The sequence below is a fragment of the Phymastichus coffea genome, unplaced genomic scaffold (genome assembly GCF_024137745.1).
Source record: "Phymastichus coffea isolate CEN01 unplaced genomic scaffold, Cenicafe_Pcof_1.1 PCOF00156, whole genome shotgun sequence".
Classification (NCBI taxonomy): Eukaryota; Metazoa; Arthropoda; class Insecta; order Hymenoptera; family Eulophidae; genus Phymastichus; species Phymastichus coffea.
In genome coordinates this window covers 219,733-242,982 of record NW_026706967.1, presented here as the reverse complement: position 1 = coordinate 242,982, position 23,250 = coordinate 219,733, and the positions used below count along the sequence as shown (strand labels likewise).

Sequence of the window (23,250 nt, the reverse complement as noted above, 5' to 3'; positions counted from 1 at the left end):
GCAGCTTCGTTCTTTTTTTTGTCGTGAGAACCGTATCGGTGAGAGCAGCGTTTGATTGTGTGGGAGACATGTAATATAACGTCGATTTAGTAGAGCAACATCCACGAGTATTCTACCTATCATTACAGTATTTTACGTTTCATCTTATTATGTTATGGCCTGATCAGGCTATTATAAATGTCCATACCTGCCCATATAGGCCATGACTATTTCACGAAGAAAATGCGAATACATTGCCATATATTTATTACCTATAGGTTTTCTTTATCTATTATTACTGCTTTCGAATGGTTCGTTCGGTTGTCAGTTTATGTGTATTTACATTCATGAATGTTAATGGTCGTGCTCTAAATAATAAATAACATTCAGTCATTAAAAATATTTATTCAATAATCTTTTTTTTGTACTTGTTATATACAATTTATTCATACAGCTCTATAAAAATTGACATTCTAGAAACAAAAAAACATGCATAAATTTTGGAATATTAAAGTACATTGCACCCTTAGGGAATTTCTACATAAAGAGACGTCGGATATCGGCCAACAGACATATACCATGGTAAAACAAAATGATCAAATGATACATTATTGATGTATTATAATAATGTTAATATAGTAGATTTGTATTTCTATCATTACTTGTATTCTATGCAATCACGGACAAATCCAGATGTTAAACAAACATTTAGTTTTGTACCTTAATAATCTCGGTACACGTCCGGGATTCGTTATTCAACATTCGATGTATCCTTATGTAGAAAGTCACTTATAAATACTTTCATCAAAATAATATCATAAGTAATATAAGTACACTAAAACTAATTTAATATAATATGAATCATATGCCTCTATTTTTTCATCTCATTATTAATATTGCAAATAATATTCACATTGTCTTAAATTATATTTCTAATTAAATAATAAAAATTACATGATTTAATGAAAAATCAAGTTGTCTAAGCATAATTTTACTTACAGGAAGAACTTAAATGAAACATTATTTGCTGCAATACTACAATCAATTTTTGTCTATAAATAATCAGCAAAGCAATGACTAACGATTTCTGTCATAAGGACAGTTGTATAATTTACAAAATGATTTTCACAAAATAGTACTCCTTTTTACAATCTACACAAAAATAATATGCACTTCTCATAAATTTGTACTTTTCAATAGATTTTTCTAATCCAGAATGAATTTATTAAGATCAAACTGTAAAATTATGATAGTAGTTAAAAATCAAATATTTTTTCAAGGGTATTTATAACGATAATACAATCGTTGAAAAACATTGTGTAGTAATTTGTACTGCAAAATATTTTTCTGAAACAAAAGTATTTTAACATAGTACCATATAGTTTAAAGGAACAATAATTTTCCTTAGAATAATAATTTATGACCAATTGAAAAATATTTTTCTATAAATAATACGTTAACGTGACTTTACAGTTCAAGATTACTCCAAATTCGATACAATCTTGTTAACATTTTAATTTATAAAATGGAAAATTATTAAAGATATGAGGCACATAACGCATGTATCATGATTTCTACTTGAAAAATCTTAAGCGCAATATTCTATTAATTTGATTATTTTCCAAGAATAAGTTTTGATTCTTACATATACTTTACAGTTCATATATTTCATAAACAAGTAAAAAATAATTATCAGTTAAAACTAAATACATGAATTGAACTATGAACACTAACGATATATAAATTCGAGTCAACTAACTTTAATTAAAAATGTGCCATATACGTATATGCATACACACACATACACATATGTATGTATGTATGTATGTATGTAAGTATATAAGTATATATGTATTATCTAAATAAATTTATGCAAAAAAGAGACAGAATAAAAGGCAACAGGAAATAATTGTAGCGTTTGTAAAAAATCTTGTAAGAAATGCATTACGATTTACCACATACTCAGTACCACTGTTAACTTAAAATTGTCTCCAAACAGAGTTTTATAAAAGTTTCAATATATACTGAAGTATTGACAAGTAAACCTTCTCAACTGGCATTTGACACATCAATATCAATAGTTTCATCTTTCAACAATGCCTTTTTATCTTCTTTTGTGCCTTGCTTTTTCCCTGCTCCCTTACGTTTTCCACGATTAGTGACTCCATTTTCTTCATCCATCATTCTTAATATTTGTACCTGATGGGAACTTTCTATAGGTGCAATTGAGATATCTCGCACGGCACGGAATTTGCCACAGTTATTCAAATGTTCATTCTCCAATCTAAAGAAATTCCACACAAATCTCCTGTTAACAAAATAAAAAATATATATACTGTCTTTATTTAATAATCAAAATAATTCAAAAAATCTACCTAAAAACTTCAAGTGGCGCGACTATGGAAACCATCAAATCATTTCCAATGTAACCATACTCAGTCAAGGCAAAACTTGGTATCCAAAGAAATCTTATAACTAAGTCTTCAATAATGGCAAAGTAGTAAAAACTCTGTAAGTAGTTATAAGTAAAAGTTATTATAATTACAGCTAATAATTATATCTAAGAAAAAATAATAATAACATAAACTTACAGCTGAAGAATAAACAACTTCTTCTCTTAAAAACTTGTTTTCTCCAGCATTAGAGTCTAATAGACCCCAATCCATCTTAATATCCCAAGTGTAAGAATAAACGGAATTGATAAAGCAGCTAACAAACCACAACCAAAGCCAGGGACTTTCCCAAATATTTTCTGTCTTATCTAAAGAAAAATAATGTATTATGCTTCTTGTCCACGTCTATTGAAAATAATACAAACTTAAGAAAAATCTGTTTATACCTTCATATCGCATGCGCAAGCTCAGCGTGATAACTACCAAAAATGTCGTAGCATACTTTCCAGCGTTAACTAGATGCGGGAAAGCTTCTCTTGAATCACGATATCGTCGCAAGCATTGAGCAAACCGAAACCATGCGGGTAAGCAGTTGACAATCGGTCGAATTATTAGCGAACCAGTGGAGCATTGAGTAGTATCTCCGGCTTCGAGCCAATTACCATTCGTGATGTAAAAGCATATAAGAAATTGTAAATCCAGAAGGGCTGTAGAGAAGCTTGTGAGCTGATCGCCCAACCAGAAATCCGCAAAATTGACATAGGCGAACGGCGCTATGATAACTCGTGACTGCAACAGTTATACAATTATACATTTGACATAAAGGTTTTACACTATTCAACTAATCTGGAAGAAAATATAACTTATTTGTCTTAGCAACTCGTCGACATATCTCCAGTATTTCTTTGCCTGAACGAAAAAAAATTTTACGTCTCTAATTTTCCATGAAAAGATTAAAAAGCTACTCACGGTAATCCTCAATAGCCAAAATCTCGCTTCATGCCTAAACACTTTCAAAGGATTCAAGAGAAATGCCAACATTATGACAACAAGAGCCAAAGGATTGATATATGGTGGTATACTCAAACTCGCACTGTACAAGAAACTCAATAAGCTGAGAGCCCAAACGACACCAAGAACAGCAGCAAGTTCCATGAGGTGTTGCTCCGATAAGTGATTACGAGGATCCAGTTCGAAAATTAGTACGTGATTGACACCAGACGATCGCCAACCGTACACGTTCACACCAATCAGAAAGAGAAATTGAATGAGTAAGAGAGGTCCTCTGTACAATCGGAAAGCGATCTTTAAGTTCTCGCCTCCATCGTGAAATATAGCTGTAAATGAATATTTTTATTGTATTTTTAATACAACGAAGAGCGCCAAATTATGTAGTTTATTTACCTGACAATACTACTGCTACAAAGAGAACAATGAAGCTACCAGAAAAGAGACCGACCTTGAACGTCGTCCAGGGACTTTGATGCTCTCCTAAAGGAGGTACTCTCAGGCGTTTCATTGCTCGTTGACGATCACCGCCTTCGAGGCCTTGAGTTACACTTGCCTCTGTGTCTTGAATTAATTTGTCTATATCCTTTGAGGTATAAAAGTGAGATGTTTCTACGGATTCTACTCTCCATTTTGAACCAGCATCCACAGCCAGCAACTAAAATTTATTTATGCTGTTAATGTTTCATAATTGCTTCATCTATTTAATAATATTTGTTGAAAGTTACCTTATCATGCTTTTTTAAAATTTTACGAAATCCTGTATAATTAAGGTTTTGATAGTTCTGCAGGAGAATAAGTGATAAATAAAATTCTGAAAAAGCAAGCTTGAGTTCTCTCATTTTTCTGGCAGGAATTTGAGTTTTGGACGATGTTTTGCCTTTTTTGCTTCCTCCATGCTGCATATCTTGAGCAGTTTTGAGTTCACTTTGTAAAGCTGCATATTTCCTTGTTGCTTCAGCCAATTTTTCTGAAAAGGTTCAATATTTTCTTTATACAGAAATAGATTCTATAAAAAATTATTAATATAATTACAAACCAGAATAAAAAGTATTAATCTTCTTCAGTTCCCTATCACAGAATGTGAAAAATACCTCATCAAATGAAGCAAAATGTCGAGTAATCACCTCAGGCTCTACACTTTCTGCTGATGGTGCTTCCTCTACTGCTGCATATAGCATTGCTTTCATTTCCTACAAACATAATGGAACAAATAATTTAAATTATTTCAAGACTATATAGAAAATTAATATTTCTATTATTTACTTCATAGCTTATATACTGTTTCCTCCATTCTGGTGTGATGTGAGCTGAGAGATGTTCTGCAAACTTCATTGTTACTTTTTATTTTTGAAAATTTTTCCCTATGAAAAACAGGTAAAATTTATTTGGACGATTCATGTAGACTACATTGGAATTATATTAGTACTGTACTTACAGCTTTTTGTGAAAAAATGTCTAAGTTGCGCAAGACTTCGTCTGTAAATGTTTTCTTAGATCCATAAACTTTGCTTGTTATACTCCTAGCAAACATTGAAATAACCTCTTAGCGTGAAATACAATGGTGTAATTAAGACAATATTCCAAGATTTTCAAAGTTTACATAAAAAAGGGAGACTGAGTTATAAGTTATCAGCAAATATCAGATCACTTGTAATTTTACAAGAAAATTAAAAACTGTAGTTATAAATGATTTTTATTGAAATAAATTTAGCGTGCAAATTTTATTATTAAATTAACTTAAAGAAGTAAACATGTAATAAATACGTTTTTAAGATAACCAAAGTCACGCGTCGATTTTTGAACGTACATTCGAGAATAAAAGTTTAATCTACAGTTAATCTATGGCTAACTGTTCTGTAAAATAATGATAGAAGCTTACCTTTTCACGTAGATAACAAATAAACTACTCTGTATCCTACAGATACGTTTAAATTAATTCTTTTGATCTCCATTCCATACTTGTGACTACTTCTTAATTAACTTTTCTTTGCAAACAATGCAATCACGTGACAGAGCTGCTGACAACAGCTGTGTGAGCGCTACCTATAGCATGTATGGATATGAGCATTTAACAGTATGATGCGCGAGACGAATGGAAAATTAAAGAGAATTTAACTCGAAGCGTTAGAGATGATCAAGGTTGTTCTAATCAGCTTGCAAGTGAGCACATGACTTTTTTAATGTTTCTTCCTTTCTATTGGTAAATACACTAACGTCATTCAATCTTTACTAACGAACTATAGTAAGGGTAATCCCTTATTAATAACATATTTGCATACTACGCAAATCATACTTAATTTGTCTCCTGGGAACTTAGAAAAGTGAGTTTTGTTTCCAATATATAACATATCTTACAATATTTAAAAATATTAAGTAAAAAAGGCACATTACAGCTTTTATTATTAAATTTCGTTTTTTAATCTTTAGATATTTTACATGGTACTATAATAAGAAAATTTGTGCTATCCATACACAATATTTAAATATAAAAAATAAGTACAGCATCTGGTAATAAAAAGCAATTCGGAGTGTAAAATATCAGAATGTAAAACAGAAGTATAATTAAATCTATCGAAAATGTTAGAATACAACTATTTTCCGCACTAGAAAAATAATAAAATAACAAAAAATCTATAAATGCACAATTATTGAGTATATGCTACAATATTAAATACACTATAAACTGCCAAGTATTGAATGCTGTATCCTGTCGCAGCTCTCGATTGTAGTATTTATTTTCTCCAATTGTGCATTAAATTTGTATTTTGTTATTAGAATCTTTGGCGGTTTTGACGGGGATATCTCTTACCGCGCGTAATTTACTCAAGTTACCTAAATGTTCGTATTCCATTCTAAAGAAGTTCCAGATAAATCTTCTAATTTAAAAATATAAAAATAAAATGTTGAATAAATGATAATAATTTTTTTTTCTAATATGGAAATATTTATTGAACCTGAAAATTTCTAAAGATGCCATAATAGATGTCAGTGATTCGCTAGTCACTATTCCATTTTTGTTAAGTATCAGTGACAAAATCCATATGTATCTCAGGATGAAATCTTGAACCATAAACAAGTAGTACAAACTCTAAAATATATATAAAAATAAATGAATTATAATATGTCTCATTTGTTTATGTAAATATAGTATGAAACTCACAATCGAAGGGTAAATCAATTCATCCCTCAAAAGCTTGTTTCTCTTTGCATTAGAATCCCAGAATCCACAATCCATTTTGATATCCCAGAAAAAGCAGTACGTGGCCATAATAAAATTACTAGTAAACCAAATCCAAAACCACGGACCTTGCCATATATTCTTTAATTGGTCTTCGAAACCTTCGCGTAAACCAGCCATAATCCAAGCCATAATAATGGTAAAATATTTTCCAGCATTTGCTAAATGTGGAATGGCAGCTTTTGTATCTCTGTATCTTCTAACACATTGAGCGAATCGGAACCAGCCCGGTAGCAGACTAACGATAGTTCTGGTGATGAGGCAACCTTTAGTACAATAAGTTGTATTCGATGCCGTCCACCAATTATCGTTTGAAGCGTAAAAGCAGATCAAAAAGTGATAATCGAGAAAAGGTGTGACGAAGCTGATTAGTTGGTCCCCTAGTAAAAAATCTGAACAGTTGACGCAAGTGATAGGCGCCGTGAGAACTCGAAACTGCAAAAAATATATGTACATATGTATATTTCACTTGTTATACTTGAAAAATACACTTAGCGATGTTAAAAACAATACCATCCACTGTTGAATAAGACTTACGACAATATTTATGAACCAGTACCGAGTATCCCGGTAAAGTACATTGACAGGGTTTACTATAAACATTAGTAAGAAAACGAAGAAAGCCAGAGGATGAACGTAAGGCGGGATATTAAAAATTGGACTACGTAGAAAAGCCAATAGACTGAGATTCCACATGACGCCCAACATCAGCGCAATTTCGACGATGTGTTTCTCCGTCAAATGCCTTCGAGGATCCAGTTCGAATAGTAAAACATAATTGACGCCAGCGATTCGCCAACCATAGACGTTGATGCCAAAGAGAAAGAGAAGCTGAAGGGTCAAAAGGGGCCCCCTATAGAGCTTGAAGGCTACTTGCAGATTGTCGTTACCGTTACAGGACAGTACTAAGAATGAAAAAAGTTGCACAATCGTAAAATGAATTCATTAACAGCTCGAGTTTTATTTACTTGACAGTACAACGGCAGTTGAAAGTAGTACGAAACTGGCGGCGAACATGCCAATCCTGAAAGCCAGCCAGAATCCTTGTCGCTGATTGTCGCTTGGCACTTTCAACATCTGCACGGCTCGTCGACGATCATTACCGGTTAGCACATCTGTCACAGTTGCCTCTGTATCCTGGATCAGTTTTTCAACTTGCTCGGAAGAGTAGAATTGCGCACGATCGACGCGTTCTACTCTCCACGCGGATCCGGATTCAACAGACAGCAACTGCAACACATGGATTCTACTTAATTTTACTTGTATCACTTGCCACTCGAAGTATTTTCAACCTACTATATCGTGTTTGGCGAGTAGCTTGACGAATCCCGCGTAGTTGAGATCCCGGTAGCTTTGTAAAAGGTTGAGAAGGTAGTAGAACTCGGAGAACGCTTCATTCAGTCTTTGCAGTTGCTTGCTCGAGGTGGATTTGTTCTTGTGGTTAGTCATTTCCAAGGTGGCTTTCAGTGCGCTTCGAAGAGTCTCGTATCTTGTCGTCGCTTCGACCAGTTGATCTAAATAATGTTCTTATTTACGCATTATTGCTGCGGATAAGTTGGATTCATCGTCAACGCTTACCACCGTAGAATGCGTTGATTTTCATTAATTCTTCCTCGCAAAGGGAGAAAAATAATTGATCGAACGACGTGAAATATTGAATGACCATGTCGGGGCTGGCTGTCTCTGGAGAAGGCGCTTCTTTGACCGCTTTAACCAGCATTTCTTTCATCTCCTGTAACAAGATATTATCGCTATGTCAGTTCCTTCTTGAAACCAATAAATTAGTTGGAGAACGTACTTGGTAGTTTATGTATTGCTTCTTCCATTCTGGAGTAATTTTGGCAGCCAATTGCTTTTTGAATTTCATAGTATAAATGTTTAGCTGAATACCTTGAACCGCTCTTGTTCTAAAATAAAGGATCATCCGTAGAGCATCATTGTAAAATTTCCTTGATAGTTTAAAATAGTTGAGTCATTATCATATTTAATATAGGTCTTGCAATTAAGAGAAAATTAAAAAAATAAAACGACAATCCACAATATTTCCACCTGAGTCGCTAGAAAGCTCGAATTTGCATCGAGATTCTTGAAAAGCAGCAGTAACTCGATCACACGAACATTATTTTCGAGAATCTCGTAGTTTGACGTACGTGCCTATTAGTTAAGCAAATAGCGCGTGACGCTTACCACTTATATCGCGCGCTAACTATCCTAACGTATCTCTTGCTTTTTAAATTGTATATCGAGCGGCAGTTGTCATCTACGATCACGCCGATTTTCCCGAGTTTGTGCCGCGATTCACTGTTGTAACGGAAGTCGATCGAAAAGCCTGATCTGCGACGACTTATCCCGCTGAAATGCCACGTTCCTGCGACGTGCGTATACTCATCTGTTATTTATATTACCGCTATCCTAATTATCGAGCGATGCCCGTTCGATTCCAGGCATAGGAGAACACGACTCGAAATCAGGCCTCCCCGGACGTTCCGATGGAAGGCCTAAGCAAAAACACGAATGCCAGTGCTGCGAGCACTCGAGGCTTGCGCCTTTTCGAAAGCAACGCAGGCTCGACAGAAAAGTTGCGCGCCGCTGCACTTTGCGGCTAACAGTAGTTTACAGGAGGACAGCTGGTCTTTGAGATAAAAGACGCTTCAGACCATTAGGGCTGCGTGATATCCGATCGTTAAATTACGCTTTCGCACTTTCGTCTCAAACGCAAGCCCATCACGAATGGCTATGCTGATATTCTAGCGGAGACACACGCGCTTATTGCTTTCTTACTTGCGCTTATCCAGATCAGATGTAATTAAATAACGAATGCACGATCCTATCAGTCAGATGGCAACAGATGCAATAAAATGTCATTTCTAAGTCGCGTGGCAAGATATCGCCTCGAAAGCGGTACAATTAGAAATCGAAGCTCGCTTACCGAAAGAAAAGGCAACGTAGCGTCTACTCCACTCACTGACTGGTCTACACCGACAGCGCGTGCAATCCGGGCAAATGTCGCAGCTGAGAATCGCCGAGAGACGCCGACGCATCGACAGCTGTTACTTTGGCAAACGATCGAATCACGCGGCGGCTTCGCAAACAGCGTGCTGACGTTAATAATTAAGCCGCGGGGGCTAATCGGCGTGATCCGAAGCACTCGGCGGCGGCATCAGCTGGCACGGCATTGCGCAAGATTTGCACACGAGCCGCGGTGGCTTGGCGGATAAAACACGTCAGTCCGTCATGCGGGAGTTTGGGCTTCTTTTAAATAATGTACGTGCCAGGATTGATTGTAGCTCCGGTGACTCAAATTCGGTCCAGTATATTTATATTGGCACTCTAGTTACTCTTTGACGCTCTTTTCATAGAAGCGATTAAAACACTATGTTTAAATAGTCCGGATGCTTCTAGAGATGGGTCCTTCTCCCCGACAGCGTTATAATAACAAAAATCGCGCTCGCAAAGGGAGCCACCGCCATCTATTAAAACTAAACTAAAAACTAAAACTGATTCGCACGCGGAGCGCGGGGCAAGATTTTACTCTCGTTATATACGTATGTCGACCAAGTTCGACTCGTCGAGTGTAGATGGAGTTTGTTGTGCAATGAATACCGAGGCCGTTGCGTTCGGCGTTGATTCGCTGATTGACGCCCGTTGTCAGTAACCGAGGAAAACTTGCTAAAAATGCGTAACAAGCTTTGGATTTTCTCGGCACGATGCGGCGAGCGTCCGCGGGTACGCGACTAAACGCAGTGTAACGCTCTTCTTTTTGTGCACATGTATATTTCCACTGTCAAAATTATCACACGCGCGCGTGTATCGTCTTCGCACGACTTTACGGCTGCAAAATAATTATACCGCTCGTTCCTTTTGAAGATAACGTAACGACATTCGCGTGTTTTACCTGGAGTACCGAAGAAACAAACGTTTCCTATCTAATAATTGACGCAATGTAAGTGTCAATCGGCCGGCAATGTTTCGCGCTTAGCCAAACCATAACTTGGCTAGTCTTTGATTTACTCGATAAAAAAAAACAACAAAATTTGAGCACACCGATCGGATTTCCAAATATCTAATTAACCTCCAGAGTGAACTAATCCGCTAACGTAATAACGCTCTGCACGTCCTTGACATCGAATTACTTAACCGCCTATTCACAAAACTCCATCGTTACTCCATCGCGAGTTGTAAGCGAGTGCGCGATTAACGGGCTCTTGCCAAGCCTTAACACAACTATACAAACAGATATACCTATATAAATATATACACCGTGTATCAAGAGATTGGACTTTGGACTTGGTGCGGTGAAAGCATCGTGTATATATATATATATATATGTGTGTGTGTGTACACACGTATACACACACGTACACTAGCTTGCGTAGCACGTGGGGTACAATACGAAAACTATTATGTACGTCAGTCGCGGATCTTCGGCGCCTTTTTTTTTCTTCTTGACATATTCGTACAGGGGCGGACATGTAATTGCATTTATGAGTTATCGTGCCATAGCGAGAATACAAATAAAAGTTGAATTTTAGAAAATGCTGAAAAAAACTGAGATCTATAGATCACGATGACTTAGGAGCAAAGGAATTCGTACACTTTGATATGTCATTTTCTTGCACGCCTACTTTTTTTAAAACTTGATTTCATACAAGCTTGTAAGTTGATGGTAATGTACGTAGTGAGAACTATTTGATGTTTTGATGAAAAACACTCGCGTACTAAATTAATACACTATAGATGCGAGATCCTTCAATTAATACAGATTCAAGGAGTTCATTCTTACTTTTTATCCAAGGCGGACGAATGTCCATGAGAGTGGTATTGCTTCATTAATATTTAAATTTGAGTAAACAAAATAACGAATAGAATGGGATATATTATCTGAATATAAATTCAGGCAAATGAGTTTGGAAGGCACTTTTTCCAAATCGAATATGCAATTATATTTATCGACAAGAAAAATATAGAACTCGCACGGTATCCCATTATTATAATAAACCGTACTGGTTTAAAAGTCTCAATAAAATTCGTCCGTAAAAAGCTGCAAGGTGGTAGAAACATCGAATTTCATAGATTAGAAGTGTAGCAACAAAAAAACAAATAAATCTTTGTCGGAATGACTAGCAAAGTTAAGCGAAGGGGCCCGAAAGCTACCAACTCATACGTCCATCCCTGATTACGGCAACGTCGTTCCTTCTCCCGCTAAGCTGCTCCTCACTGCTGTTTGCTCGCTGCCGAGAGTCGTTCTGCCTCGTACACAAGCAGTGGCCTACCAGTCTTCCGAGTGTGTACTGCGTGCGCGCCGCATTTCTATTCGTTTTCTTTTTGACATTTGCTGCTGCAAATTCGTCGTATAATACCAATACAAGAACATCCAAGTTTTACGGGACGTCGTCGCATCAACCGGTCTTCCAAAACGCACATCGTCGACGGGTCACCTGTAAGCGCAGATTACAGTGAGAGAGTTTTCCAAATCGAGTGCGAGTGCGCGAGAGAGGTATATTATACAATAGAAGCCAGAATAGATACACTAGATATACTCATACACTCATACAATTTCACCGTACCGCACGCAGAGCGTATGACCTAACCTGCAAAACGTACGAAAACTCGTGTTATCGCTAGCCCAGCTTTTCCTCCGTCGACATTGCACATATTCTCGTATCACAGAAGAGGAAGAAGATTATCAAGTGCGATTGGCCAGATACTACGGCCCTCGTAGGTGAGTGCGCGCCGTCGCCGCCGCCGCCGTCGCCGCAGCCGTAGAGATTATTTTCGCACCTATGGTTACATCCACACGCATATGTGCACAGGTAGCGCGCGCTCTGTCGGCACGTGCTGCTGTCGCACACAGGGGCCGCAGTATTTACTTTGCTCCCTGGCGGCGACGTCGAGGTCGCGCTGCACAATGCCACAATGCAGCGGTTGCGAAGCCAAAGGCGAGAGAAGGGCTGTTGTGTTGTCGCGCGGCAAAAGTAAAAACTATTTCGAGCACACGCGAGCGCGGCTAACGAGCCGCAAATCCACTCGTCACTCGTGTGTGCGAAGAGTCGAAGGCCGAAAAAGAGAAAGGAGGATCGCATTATGTGTGTCATCGCCGGCAGGCGCGCCTCCAGACGGACTTTTGATTAATATTATTATTGATCGACTCGCGACAGCGTCTTGTCGGCGGCGCGACCTCAATCAGCTTTGAGCCTCGTTCATCTCCGAGCTAATAACGACAATGGCCAGTGCGTTCGACGGAGACGAAAGTCCCGAGTTACCGAACGGCGCGCACGTGGAGTCCGCGAGTCCGCGACATCAGCGTCCCGCGCGGCGCGTTTGACTTGGCGCGTCGCGCCGATGCGGACGACGATTTCGCCGTCGGATCGCAATCGCTATAGCCCGACACCGGCCGGTCGAAATTCCAAGCTGGAACAGCTCGCCGTGAACGCGAGGGAACAGGTTGAACTTGACTGCCGCGCCGAGTTTCACTTCGAGCGAACGGAGGAGCGTTCAATTGCAAATTGTGACTCGTCATCCTGCGAGCCACTAGCAATGGCGCGTCGATCATGACCGCGTAAACGTTTGTACATCTTCAGCTTCGTTAAGGTTTTTTCCCGTTTTTAGCGACGATACCTTTCACGAATGACGAACACGCCTGGTCGACTCGCAAACGACAACGCAGAGATTAACCGTAGACAATGTACAATGTGGCAATTACCCTTGACGAAATGTTCCACAAGTGAGATCGTTGCGCAAGCCGATCGTCCGAAGAGAGAAGCAGAAGACAGTATTTTTAACGAAAAAACAGCCCGCGCTCTGCGGCCAACGACAGAGAGAGAGAGAGAGAGAGAGAGAGAAAGCTCGGAGGCGCGGTTCGGCTCTCGACCAATCGCTGCTAGATAGACCTCCCGCAGGGACGGCTTCACCGCGCACGTGCTTCCTTCTCTTATCTGCGCCTTGTTTTTTTCTGTCGTTGTCTGTGCGGCTGGCTACTTTTGGATTTTCAAGGACTCCCTCCGCACACCGGCGACGAGCAGCTCCATAGGTGGGAGCGAGCGATGTCCCGATCGACTTTTCGCTGAGAGAAGCGGGAAGGAATGTGCTGCGCTACGATGGCTCTCGCTAGATATTTTCATATTCTCGCGCATTAAGCCTGATCGCTCGTGCTCATTGACCGAAGCCTGCGTCGGCGATAATTTATCGGTCGAACGTTTTTCGTTTGCGTCCCCTCCCTTTGTTGTTTTTTTTCTCTTTCCTCGTCGACAAATAAAGCTCGTCGCGAGGCTCGGCATTACAAACAAATTTGTTACGAAATGCACGAGAGCGAAGATGCACTTGCATTTTCAAAGGCTCATTTCCGCTCGCCGTTCCTCTTTCTCCGAGCTGCCCACTGTAAATTCGGATTACACGGCTTTCACAATGTTGCTTTTTCGTACGTGGCCGAATTGTCACGATGTCAATGAACTTCTTCCTTCCCCTCCACTACATAGTCAGCCACGAATGTTCCATCTATTCGCGTGCTTGAACTCGACGATAAGTAGCTCTGTTGCGAGAGATTTTCCGAGTCGCGAAACGACGCGTCGGCCGAGTAAAAAGCGTCGATAAAAAGTTACGTAAAAAAATCTACCGTAGAATTACATAATTGCAAATCGTCTGTAGGTATGATTCTCGACGATCTTTCCGAGTATCCCTAGATTTCAATTCGACATAGTGGTACGAAAATTTCACACGTCTGCTTGCAATCATCTCGACGCGAAAAAGAAAACGCTTTAACAGACTTTGTTTGCGCGTCTGCAAAATATTTATCGCGCTTTTTTTACGTTTCGCAGTGTCAGATCGACTTATTATTCTCGCGCGCGCGAAAGAAAGAGGAAAAACAATTCTAGTCGACATTGAGAATCGTTCTAAGCTTATTATTCACGCGGATGAAAAAAATTTTCAGCACTGCGTATGTTTGCAAACAATTTTCGCCTATGCGATTTTTTTATCAAGGCGTGCAAGGTGATTCATAATTACGCGGAAATTATGCCACTAGATGATTAAAGTGCAGGTGAGCAAAGAATGCCTAATTCGTTTCCCGTTTATCTCTGTAAAACTGGAGTTTTCGTAAAAAACGATTCGTGGTTATCATTAACATACATCGATCATTCATTGCTGAACTAAATACGTATTTGCTTATCGTAGTTTTGATAAGATGAGAAAACCCAACTATTTGAGAAATTATACAGTAAAACGAATAAAAAAAAGATGTGAAATGTGGCCGAGACAGACTAAATAAATTTCAGAAATTTTCGCAAAAACATACATTGCCACTTATCGCTCGCCGACAGCCATAAATCACGTAAGTTTAATCTCGTTATCTCTCGCGCACAATTAAACCGATGATTGCTCGGTATCCGTTCGCAAATTTTAGCGAACGTTACTCATCGGCCGTAAAATAGCTCCCTGTTCGTTTCACCGTCTTTTCTCGAAGGAAACGCTATCCGCGTCGGCGCGGGTCCAGCAACAAGTGACACACTTCGCGTCCGAAACCGCGCCAGCAGCAGCGACAAAGCGCTAAATTCACAACGCTCGCTCGCGCGCGAGAAAGATAGAAAAAAAAACTGTTCATCAAGCTGCAGATCCCGCGGCACGCTCTCGTGCGCGTGTGCCTCTAAATGTTGACCCCGATTGGCGTTTCTTTTTTTGCCTCGGCAGCTCGGTTGCGTAAAGCGCGACGCTGCGTACCGCGCGGTCTTGGCGCGCATTCGGCAAAATCGAACAATGCGTCGGTCGTCGAGAGCGCAACGATACGCGGCCCGTTTATAGACGCTCGCGAGACAAGAGGATATAAAATTGCGACGGAGGAGGCGCGACGTCCGATAACCAATGTGAACAAGTTCTCGAGACCACCACGGCTTTGTGTCTCGTTCTCTTTCTATCTCTCTCTCTCTCTCTCTCTCTCTCTCTCTCTCTCTCTCTCTCTCTCTCTCTCTCTCTCTCTCTCTATCTGTCTGTCTTGTCACCTTATCTAGTTTGGACTTTGCACACATGGCCGCGCGAAACCTAATCGCCTTTTTCACCTCGTGACGTATGACGCTCGATAAAATTCAGAGCGGGCAGCGGGCGCGATGTTTTTTCTACAGACTCGCGTGTGCGAAATGGAACGTCGTTTGGTCAGCGATGAGCGAGCTGCTAGCCGGAGTCGCGCGCGCTCCCGTCTATCTTTAGCTCGGTCGATTCGCGCGAGTTGATCGCTCCAAATGCCGCGGTTCGCGCGTCGGCGGCAACGACGCCTCTTCTACGCAACGACCAAATCTTACAGGCGAAATCTCCGTTTTGGAAATCGCGGACTTTCTCAATTCGTCGGCGGCGCGGCCCCTTCTCCCTCGTCGGGCAGACACGCGTGCACGGGCGAAGCCAAGTGGCGGCGGCAATCCGACGCGAGTCCTCGCTCGCAGCTGACTTCGTCAAGGTCGCTGCACGCCGATGCGCGATCGCTTTGAGATAGACGTGTACATACATAGGCGTCACGGTGAAACGCTTGAACGGAGACCGGTCGGCCGATCGACAGTTGACGAGGAGCGTCGCCGCGCATTGCCAAGCAGCGCGGGAAAGTGGGCGAGTCGCAAACCTCGATCGACCTTCATCCCACTCGTCGAGCACTACCCGGTTCGCCTGCTGCTCCAAGCTGACGAACTCTAGCTGAGTTTCGTGCGTTAGCTTTGGACGAATCGCCACGTCCGTTGCGCGCACGTGTGCGTCGCCGAGAGCACGTGCGTCCAAGGTGTCGTCTGCTTTTTCTCGCGCGCGATTGCAGCTTAAGGTCAAACGACGCCAACGCAGCGCGGCTAGTCCGTCCCGCGCCTCCAAGTGCCATTCGTTTCTCTTTTCTCTATCGACGCCGATCGCGCCTTCAGTCGATTTTTTGCTTTGATTTGTTTTGTTTTCTTCGTTCGCGCGATTGCGGCGCACTGAACAATGACTCATAGCTGTCGAGCGCATAAGGATTTCGATTAGCGGTGACCGGGCGCACTGTCATTATCTAACGCTGCAGACGATTAATCATCACCGCCGGCATCTTCGGCCGCGACTTTGCTTTCGTCCGATCGCGCCCCTAAAGACTTAGCAATGTCGAGGCTCTACGCCAAAGGCGCTATCTCGGACTACAAGAATAAAAGAGAAAGAGCGCGTCGATAGGTGCGTAACGAAGCGTTGTACAACGTCGATCGTTTCAGTTTCAGGACTCGAGATTTAGAGCACAAGGATGGCTGAAGCCCACTCAGCTGTCGCGTTCAGCTTCTCCATCACCCACGAGGGCTGGGACGTGAACTTTGACCGCGAGGTACTGAACCTCGTCTGGCAGTCGGGGCTGCGCTCCTGGAAGAAGCGCTTCTTCAGATTTCAGGTGGGGGCGTACGAGGCAGCGCGAGTGCGCTCGACCACGCCGCCTCAAAGTCAACGAGCGGCTGAACAAAACGATTGCTTTCGATTGCAGAACAACATCAAGAGCGGAGTCTATCCGGCGTCCCTTCACAGCCTCTGGCTGACTGTGATCGTAGTAGCGGCGATCCACTTCGCCGGCTACAAGATACCCCACGATCCCGTTGGCAAGGTGGCGCCTTATCTATTCGCGTGAGTACGCCGGCGGAGCGCCGCGGCATCGCAACGACGACTTTACTATCGACATTTTTCGACCCGCAGCTCGTCCCTGCTGGCCCACCTGGCGGGCTGCTTCATCGTAGGACTGCTCCTATGGCTGGTCACCATATACGCGATACGCTACACGCTGAAGCTGCTGCTCATGTACAAAGGTTGGATGTACGAGGCCAGAGGCGCCGGCTCGTCGGTCTCGCTGCCCACTCGCGTCTGGGCTCACGCCGTCAAAATATTCTCGGGCCGGCGCAAGCCTATGCTGTACAGCTTCCAGGGCTCGCTGCCGAGGCTGCCGCTGCCCAGCGTCGAAGACACCACCCGCAGGGTACCTTGACTTTCGATCCTATCGCAAACTAGACCTCGCAGTTGTCGTTCAAGTGCGGCGCTTCGAATGAAAACGCTCTACTTAGTCACGTCGCTTCGCGCTATAAAGTGTGCCGGGTTTAACAACTGACAACAGCTGACGTTACAATTGCCGCTTGTATGGCTCCCGGTAATGATCCGTAAATTATCGTAGCCGAGAGAAACGATGAGAAAAATGTCGGTAGCGCGAATACTCATGTGAGATCATTAAGAGCACGCGTATTCTTCGTTCAGCAGAGGGAAAATTAATCGCTACAATTGTATCATTCGTTCCTTTTCTTTCAAATTGCAGTACCTTCGAAGTGTCCGACCACTGCTCGACGACGAGAACTACAAGCGAATGGAAGCTTTAGCTCACGAGTTTCAGAATGGCATAGCCGTCAAACTACAACGCTATCTAATGCTCAAAGCTTGGTGGTCGAGCAACTACGTGTCCGATTGGTGGGAGGAATACGTCTACCTGCGTGGTCGTTCACCCATCATGGTCAACTCCAATTTTTACGGCATCGACGCCATCCTCATGCATCCAACCAAAGTACAATCTGCTCGCGCCGCCAGCGTCATTCACTCGTGTCTGCTCTACCGTCGATTAATCGAACGTCAGGAGCTCGAACCGGTTAGTTTTCTCTTTTTATCATTTTCGGCATTTTCTCTTGGCTGACCTTACTTTTTCGAGAGTCAACTATTTCATAAAATATTTTCCTTGTCTTCGCAGATTCTAGTTCAAGGTATTGTACCATTGTGTTCATGGCAGTACGAAAGAGTGTTCAACACCACGAGAATACCTGGAATAGAAACCGATAAAATTATACATTTCAACGACTCAAAACATGTCGTCGTCTATCACAAGGGCAAATATTTCAAGCTTCCAATCTACCATAAAAATAGACTGTTGCAACCCTGTGAAATCGAAATGTGAGTTTTTAATTGTTGAATAAGCATCTCTGAAAGAGTGTCAAACTTGTGCAATAAAACGCTTTGTCTTAACGAAACAAGTAAACATTACCGAGGGCGCATAGGCACGATGTTATAATATTCTGTGTAAACATAGCCAAATCCAATCGATTTTGGACGACAAGAGCACACCTTACGAAGGCGAAGAGAAATTGGCGGCGTTAACTGCCGGAGAACGAACCCACTGGGCGAAGTCGAGAGAGGAATATTTCAGCAAAGGAATCAATAAAGTCTCGTTAGACACCATCGAGAAGGCTGCTTTCATCGTGGCTTTGGACGATGTTCCTTACGAATTTGACAAAGTACGTTTATTACATTTATGCTTTATGAGCTTCCTATTTGCAATTACTAGATGGAAATTGTTTGCAGAATCATCCAGAGAAACTCGACAACTATGGCCGCATTCTGCTCCATGGAAAAGGTTATGACCGCTGGTTCGATAAGTCTTTCACTCTTTGCATCGGAAGTAATGGCAGAGTATGTCAAGATAATTTTATACTTGAAAAATTATCTGATAAAGCTAAATTTTTTACTCTGTCTTATTTTAGATTGGTTTTAACGCGGAACACTCGTGGTAAGTATACATGAATGGCTCAGCAGAGTTCTAAATTACAGATAATTGATGGACTGAATGATTTGTCGTCGTGAAAAGTAATTAATTTAGTATTTAACATCATTTTTTTTTAATCATTTCAATGAAATGCCCTTTGCCATTTATATTTTAAGTAATCGCAATATTTTTATTAAATGAATATTAAACTTGAATCCCCGACGAGCAGGGCAGACGCTGCTGTGATGTCACATCTTTGGGAGCATCTGATAGTTGAAGATTCAGCTGAGACACAGTAAGAACTATCTTAAAGAAATAACCCCAAGCAAAAGTAGCGTCGCTTTTCTATATATATACTACGTTATCTTCTATACTTCTTCTGTATTTTAATTGCCTTGTACATGGTCAACAGTGTGGTAAACTGGATCTAAGATTCTCTAAGGTTTTAGGCCGTAAAAGAATTTCAATACGAACGGTCGAATCATCCTAGCATACGTCTGTCAATTCTGTGATTTTATTTTCTTTACGTTTAAATATGTTAGAATGTTTTTTATTTGCAAATATATTTTATTTTGTGTGTGTGTGTGGGTATATATATATATATATATATATATATATATATATATATATATACGTAGAATGTGCTGCAACGAATGAATGGAAATTATCTGTAATTTGATTCAGCTATCAAACGTACGCTTCTTTTATGAGTATCAATGACCTTTTATTTTTTGTGGCTTTCCCAGGGCGGATGCTCCTATTATGGGAACACTTTGGGAATACTTAATTGGTACTGATGTGGAAGTTGGGTAATTGCATTAAACCTTCTTTTTCACTTGCATTCCATCTTTTATATTTTTGTCATGCATGCTTTGTATGAACACTTTTAATGTACTTTTATGATGTGTTTCAAAATCTATGCATATGCTTGCTTTATATTAATGCATAACGCTTATGTGCTAACCATTTATTTATAACAAATAAATTTTGATTTATATATTGTTAGTCAACTTCCCCTATTCTGATAAGATATTTAATAAGAATTATTCATTTTTATTTTGCTTGATTATAAATAAATGCCATAAGAGTTTTTTTATTTAATTAAAAATGCATACAAAGCGATTTTCACGAAACATTTTTATTTTTTTATTTTCAACATACCTTAGCTGCTAGCTATTAGTGTTTAATAAATCTCCTTTTCTTCAATATAGATACAAAGAAGACGGACACACAAAAGGTACTCCAGAGTTTATGCCACCACCACCAGCTCGTCTGCAATGGGATTGCAGTACTAAGTGTCTCGAAGCTATCGAGACTTCATATCTGGTAGCCGAGGAATTGGTTACTGGTGTCGACCTCCGTATTTACGTTCATGATCTTTACGGCAAAGGATTTATGAAAAAGAGCAAAATGTCACCAGATGCCTATATTCAAATGGCCCTGCAATTGGCCTACTATCGTGACATGGGTAAATTCTCTCTCACCTATGAGGCTTCCATGACAAGATTGTACCGAGAAGGACGTACCGAAACTGTAAGACCTTGCACCATTGAATCGGTTGCTTGGGTAAAGGCTATGGAGAATCCTAATTCTACGGTATAAAATATTTGATCTATTGCGCTTCATAAATAAAAAGTGTAAAAATTGAAGTACTGTTTTTTATCAATTTGATTATGTTTTAGACTGAAGAGAAGCATAAACTCATAATGAAAGCTGCAGCTCAACATCAACGCGGATACCAAGATGCCATGTGTGGGAAAGGAATAGATAGGCATCTTTTCTGCCTGTACGTTGTCTCAAAGTATTTGGAAGTTGACTCTCCTTTCTTGAAGGTACGATGTTACATTGAATTTTTATAAGAGAAATAACCAATAACGATAATTTGAAATAAAAAATTATTAACTGATTTTATCTTCCAGGAGGTGCTTAGTGAGCCTTGGAAGCTTTCGACTTCGCAAACTCCTCACGGACAAACTTCCAAGTTAGATCTTAAAAAATTTCCAGATTGTATATCAGCTGGAGGTGGTTTCGGACCAGTCGCAGATGATGGTTACGGTGTTTCTTACATTATCGCTGGCGAAGACATGATCTTCTTCCATATTTCAAGCAAATATAAATCGCCCGAAACTGTTAGTATTTTTGTTTTTGTCAACTTATTTATCTAATAAATGAATGAATTTATTTGATTCAATTTTGATTTTTCAGGATTCTAAGAGGTTTGCTGAAAAAATCAAAACCGCTCTGATGGACATGAAAAATTTATTCTTGGAGTATAGAAAATTGTAACAAGACCAGGCGAACGGCGTTGCTCGATAACGTAGTAATTCGATAAAGCTTCAATGTGAGCGATAATAATACGACGACATGAGTGTAGGAAGATTGATGAAGATTTGTTACTGAAGACAAAGTTTGAAAGTACTGGCAGAAATTCCATCTGTTTTATAAGTCTTTGACATTATTTCGAAGTTAAACCAACTGTTTACTAGTATATGCACAAAAAAATTATACGTGGCGTGTAAATGAATTTTATAAATTTTTTAATGACGCCGCGTTAAATATAAAATGCACAATTATATATGATGCAAGAATAGCTAGATCCATTATACTCTTGCAGAAATTTTTATCTACGCTAATATCTTCCGACCGAGTAACTTGGTTGCTTCCAACTGACAGAGAATAATGGTTTTTAATAATATATATATATATATATATGATTTTTTCCAGAAAAATTATAATTTTATGAGAATATTTATAAATGATTCAACTTGGGAATTCAGAACTGTTTAGGACTAGTATAATGCAAGTTTTTTTATTGTTTTTTTTTTAAATTTGGCAATATACATCTTGAATTCTAGTTGATTGGATGGATATATAGTTTATTCCAGTCTTTACCGTATTAGATTTAGTAATAAATGATTTACGTAAGATTTAAACAGATCATGAATTTAGCGTGAATCATTGACATTGTAATAAAACAGACTTATAGTCTACACAACCCACAACCATTTTTCAGATACCAAAGTAAAATCAATGATAATTTTATTCCATTGTTTTATTTAGTTCTGAACGGTTCTTTTGAAACTTTTTCGTCGAATTAATGCAATTATTAGCGTAAATATACGCTTGTATGATGAGTGATATCGTTTTTGTTGTATAAGTGATGAGAGATAGAGAGCGCGAGAGAGAGAGAAAGATAAAAAACGAAAAAGTTTGTTAATAAAGACTATCGATGTTTTAGACGACATAAATATGTTAAGCGCAAACTTTATCAAGGTAAAGATTTTGTTAATTACAAAATGTGATCGCGCCAATTTTTAGTATTGGGAAATGTTGAGTAATGCCATGATCCTAAAAATGTGCAACCTATCAATGCAAAATAACAAATATTACAAATAATTTTGTACAAGTATATTTTCTATGTTGTTAACATGATTAGTGGTATTGGTGCTTAAGTTGTAAGTCCTTTGATATAATTTCAATGGAAAATATCAGACTAGAAAAATTATATCTGTACAATCACTTTTTTTTTTGAAAGTCGATATGCACAAACTTGCTTTGAATTATAGAGATTTTTTAAATGAACTATTTAACAATTCGCCATAAACAGTGTTATTGTATACCTTGTCAATGTAAACTCTACTCTTGTTTTTAACTATGAATAAATTGATTTTATAGCCAGATATATCTTGTTTGTCACACTGTTTGTATACGTAAATAATATAACAATAATTATAATAGCTTATCTGACAATATCAACTGAAATTAAAATAAATAAAAATTTTTTTGATAAAATATCCATTCACTTGATTATTAACACAGATACATTTATTTGAGAACACATAAATATATGCTATATTTCTTGCACTTTGACGTTAATTTTCACAGGTACTATTAACTTTCATTTGTCATTCAACACAAATAAATTATTCAGGCTTACTTTGCTTTTCCCTTATTTTCAGGTTTTCTTGAGGGACTATTGTCTTTCCTTTTATGATTTGATGATTGTTTATGTTTGTTTGATAAAACTGCACTCCGTAGCGTAGAATGTAGAAATCTTTTATTAACTGTTTCTTGTTTTTTAATCCATCCACTGGGACCTATTATAGCTGCCCTTCTCGCTCCACTTTTTGCTTCTTTTAGTA

At 39.5% G+C, this 23,250-nt stretch overlaps 3 protein-coding genes across 6 annotated transcripts; 1 reads left to right on the top strand and 2 right to left on the bottom strand.

The window, feature by feature from the left end:
- Window positions 1-93: 93 nt before the first annotated feature.
- LOC131672686 (xenotropic and polytropic retrovirus receptor 1 homolog) lies at window positions 94-5,557 on the bottom strand. The gene is made up of 11 exons (XM_058950067.1): window positions 5,263-5,557; window positions 4,819-4,903; window positions 4,647-4,744; window positions 4,420-4,573; window positions 4,109-4,350; window positions 3,777-4,038; window positions 3,342-3,709; window positions 2,819-3,161; window positions 2,571-2,740; window positions 2,355-2,488; window positions 94-2,287 (listed from the first exon to the last, which is right to left on the bottom strand). The coding sequence occupies exons 3-11, from the start codon at window positions 4,713-4,715 to the stop codon at window positions 2,029-2,031; spliced, it is 2,001 nt and encodes a 666-aa protein (XP_058806050.1). The 5' UTR covers window positions 4,716-4,744; window positions 4,819-4,903; window positions 5,263-5,557; the 3' UTR covers window positions 94-2,028.
- Window positions 5,558-5,799: 242 nt separating this feature from the next.
- Window positions 5,800-10,844, bottom strand: LOC131672689 (solute carrier family 53 member 1-like). Of its 3 annotated transcripts, none has more exons than XM_058950073.1 (9): window positions 9,551-10,844; window positions 8,420-8,528; window positions 8,200-8,353; window positions 7,918-8,147; window positions 7,590-7,851; window positions 7,135-7,526; window positions 6,544-7,056; window positions 6,338-6,471; window positions 5,800-6,259 (listed from the first exon to the last, which is right to left on the bottom strand). In XM_058950073.1, exons 2-9 carry the CDS (start codon window positions 8,486-8,488, stop codon window positions 6,136-6,138), a joined length of 1,878 nt encoding a protein of 625 aa, XP_058806056.1. In that variant the 5' UTR covers window positions 8,489-8,528; window positions 9,551-10,844; the 3' UTR covers window positions 5,800-6,135. The 3 variants fall into 3 exon arrangements, with proteins under 3 accessions (XP_058806056.1, XP_058806058.1, XP_058806057.1); XM_058950075.1 differs by having other exon boundaries at window positions 7,159-7,526; window positions 9,551-10,843; XM_058950074.1 differs by having other exon boundaries at window positions 7,918-8,135; window positions 9,551-10,843.
- A 1,134-nt stretch (window positions 10,845-11,978) lies between these two features.
- LOC131672673 (carnitine O-palmitoyltransferase 1, liver isoform) lies at window positions 11,979-23,016 on the top strand. Of its 2 annotated transcripts, none has more exons than XM_058950044.1 (14): window positions 11,979-12,118; window positions 16,824-16,993; window positions 17,084-17,220; window positions 17,290-17,566; window positions 17,897-18,220; window positions 18,320-18,519; window positions 18,656-18,860; window positions 18,928-19,035; window positions 19,107-19,132; window positions 19,338-19,403; window positions 20,320-20,704; window positions 20,791-20,940; window positions 21,028-21,237; window positions 21,314-23,016. In XM_058950044.1, the coding sequence occupies exons 2-14, from the start codon at window positions 16,853-16,855 to the stop codon at window positions 21,392-21,394; spliced, it is 2,310 nt and encodes a 769-aa protein (XP_058806027.1). In that variant the 5' UTR covers window positions 11,979-12,118; window positions 16,824-16,852; the 3' UTR covers window positions 21,395-23,016. The 2 variants fall into 2 exon arrangements, with proteins under 2 accessions (XP_058806027.1, XP_058806028.1); XM_058950045.1 differs by lacking the exon at window positions 19,338-19,403 and adding an exon at window positions 19,855-19,917 and having other exon boundaries at window positions 21,314-23,015.
- The last annotated feature ends 234 nt before the right edge of the window (window positions 23,017-23,250 follow it).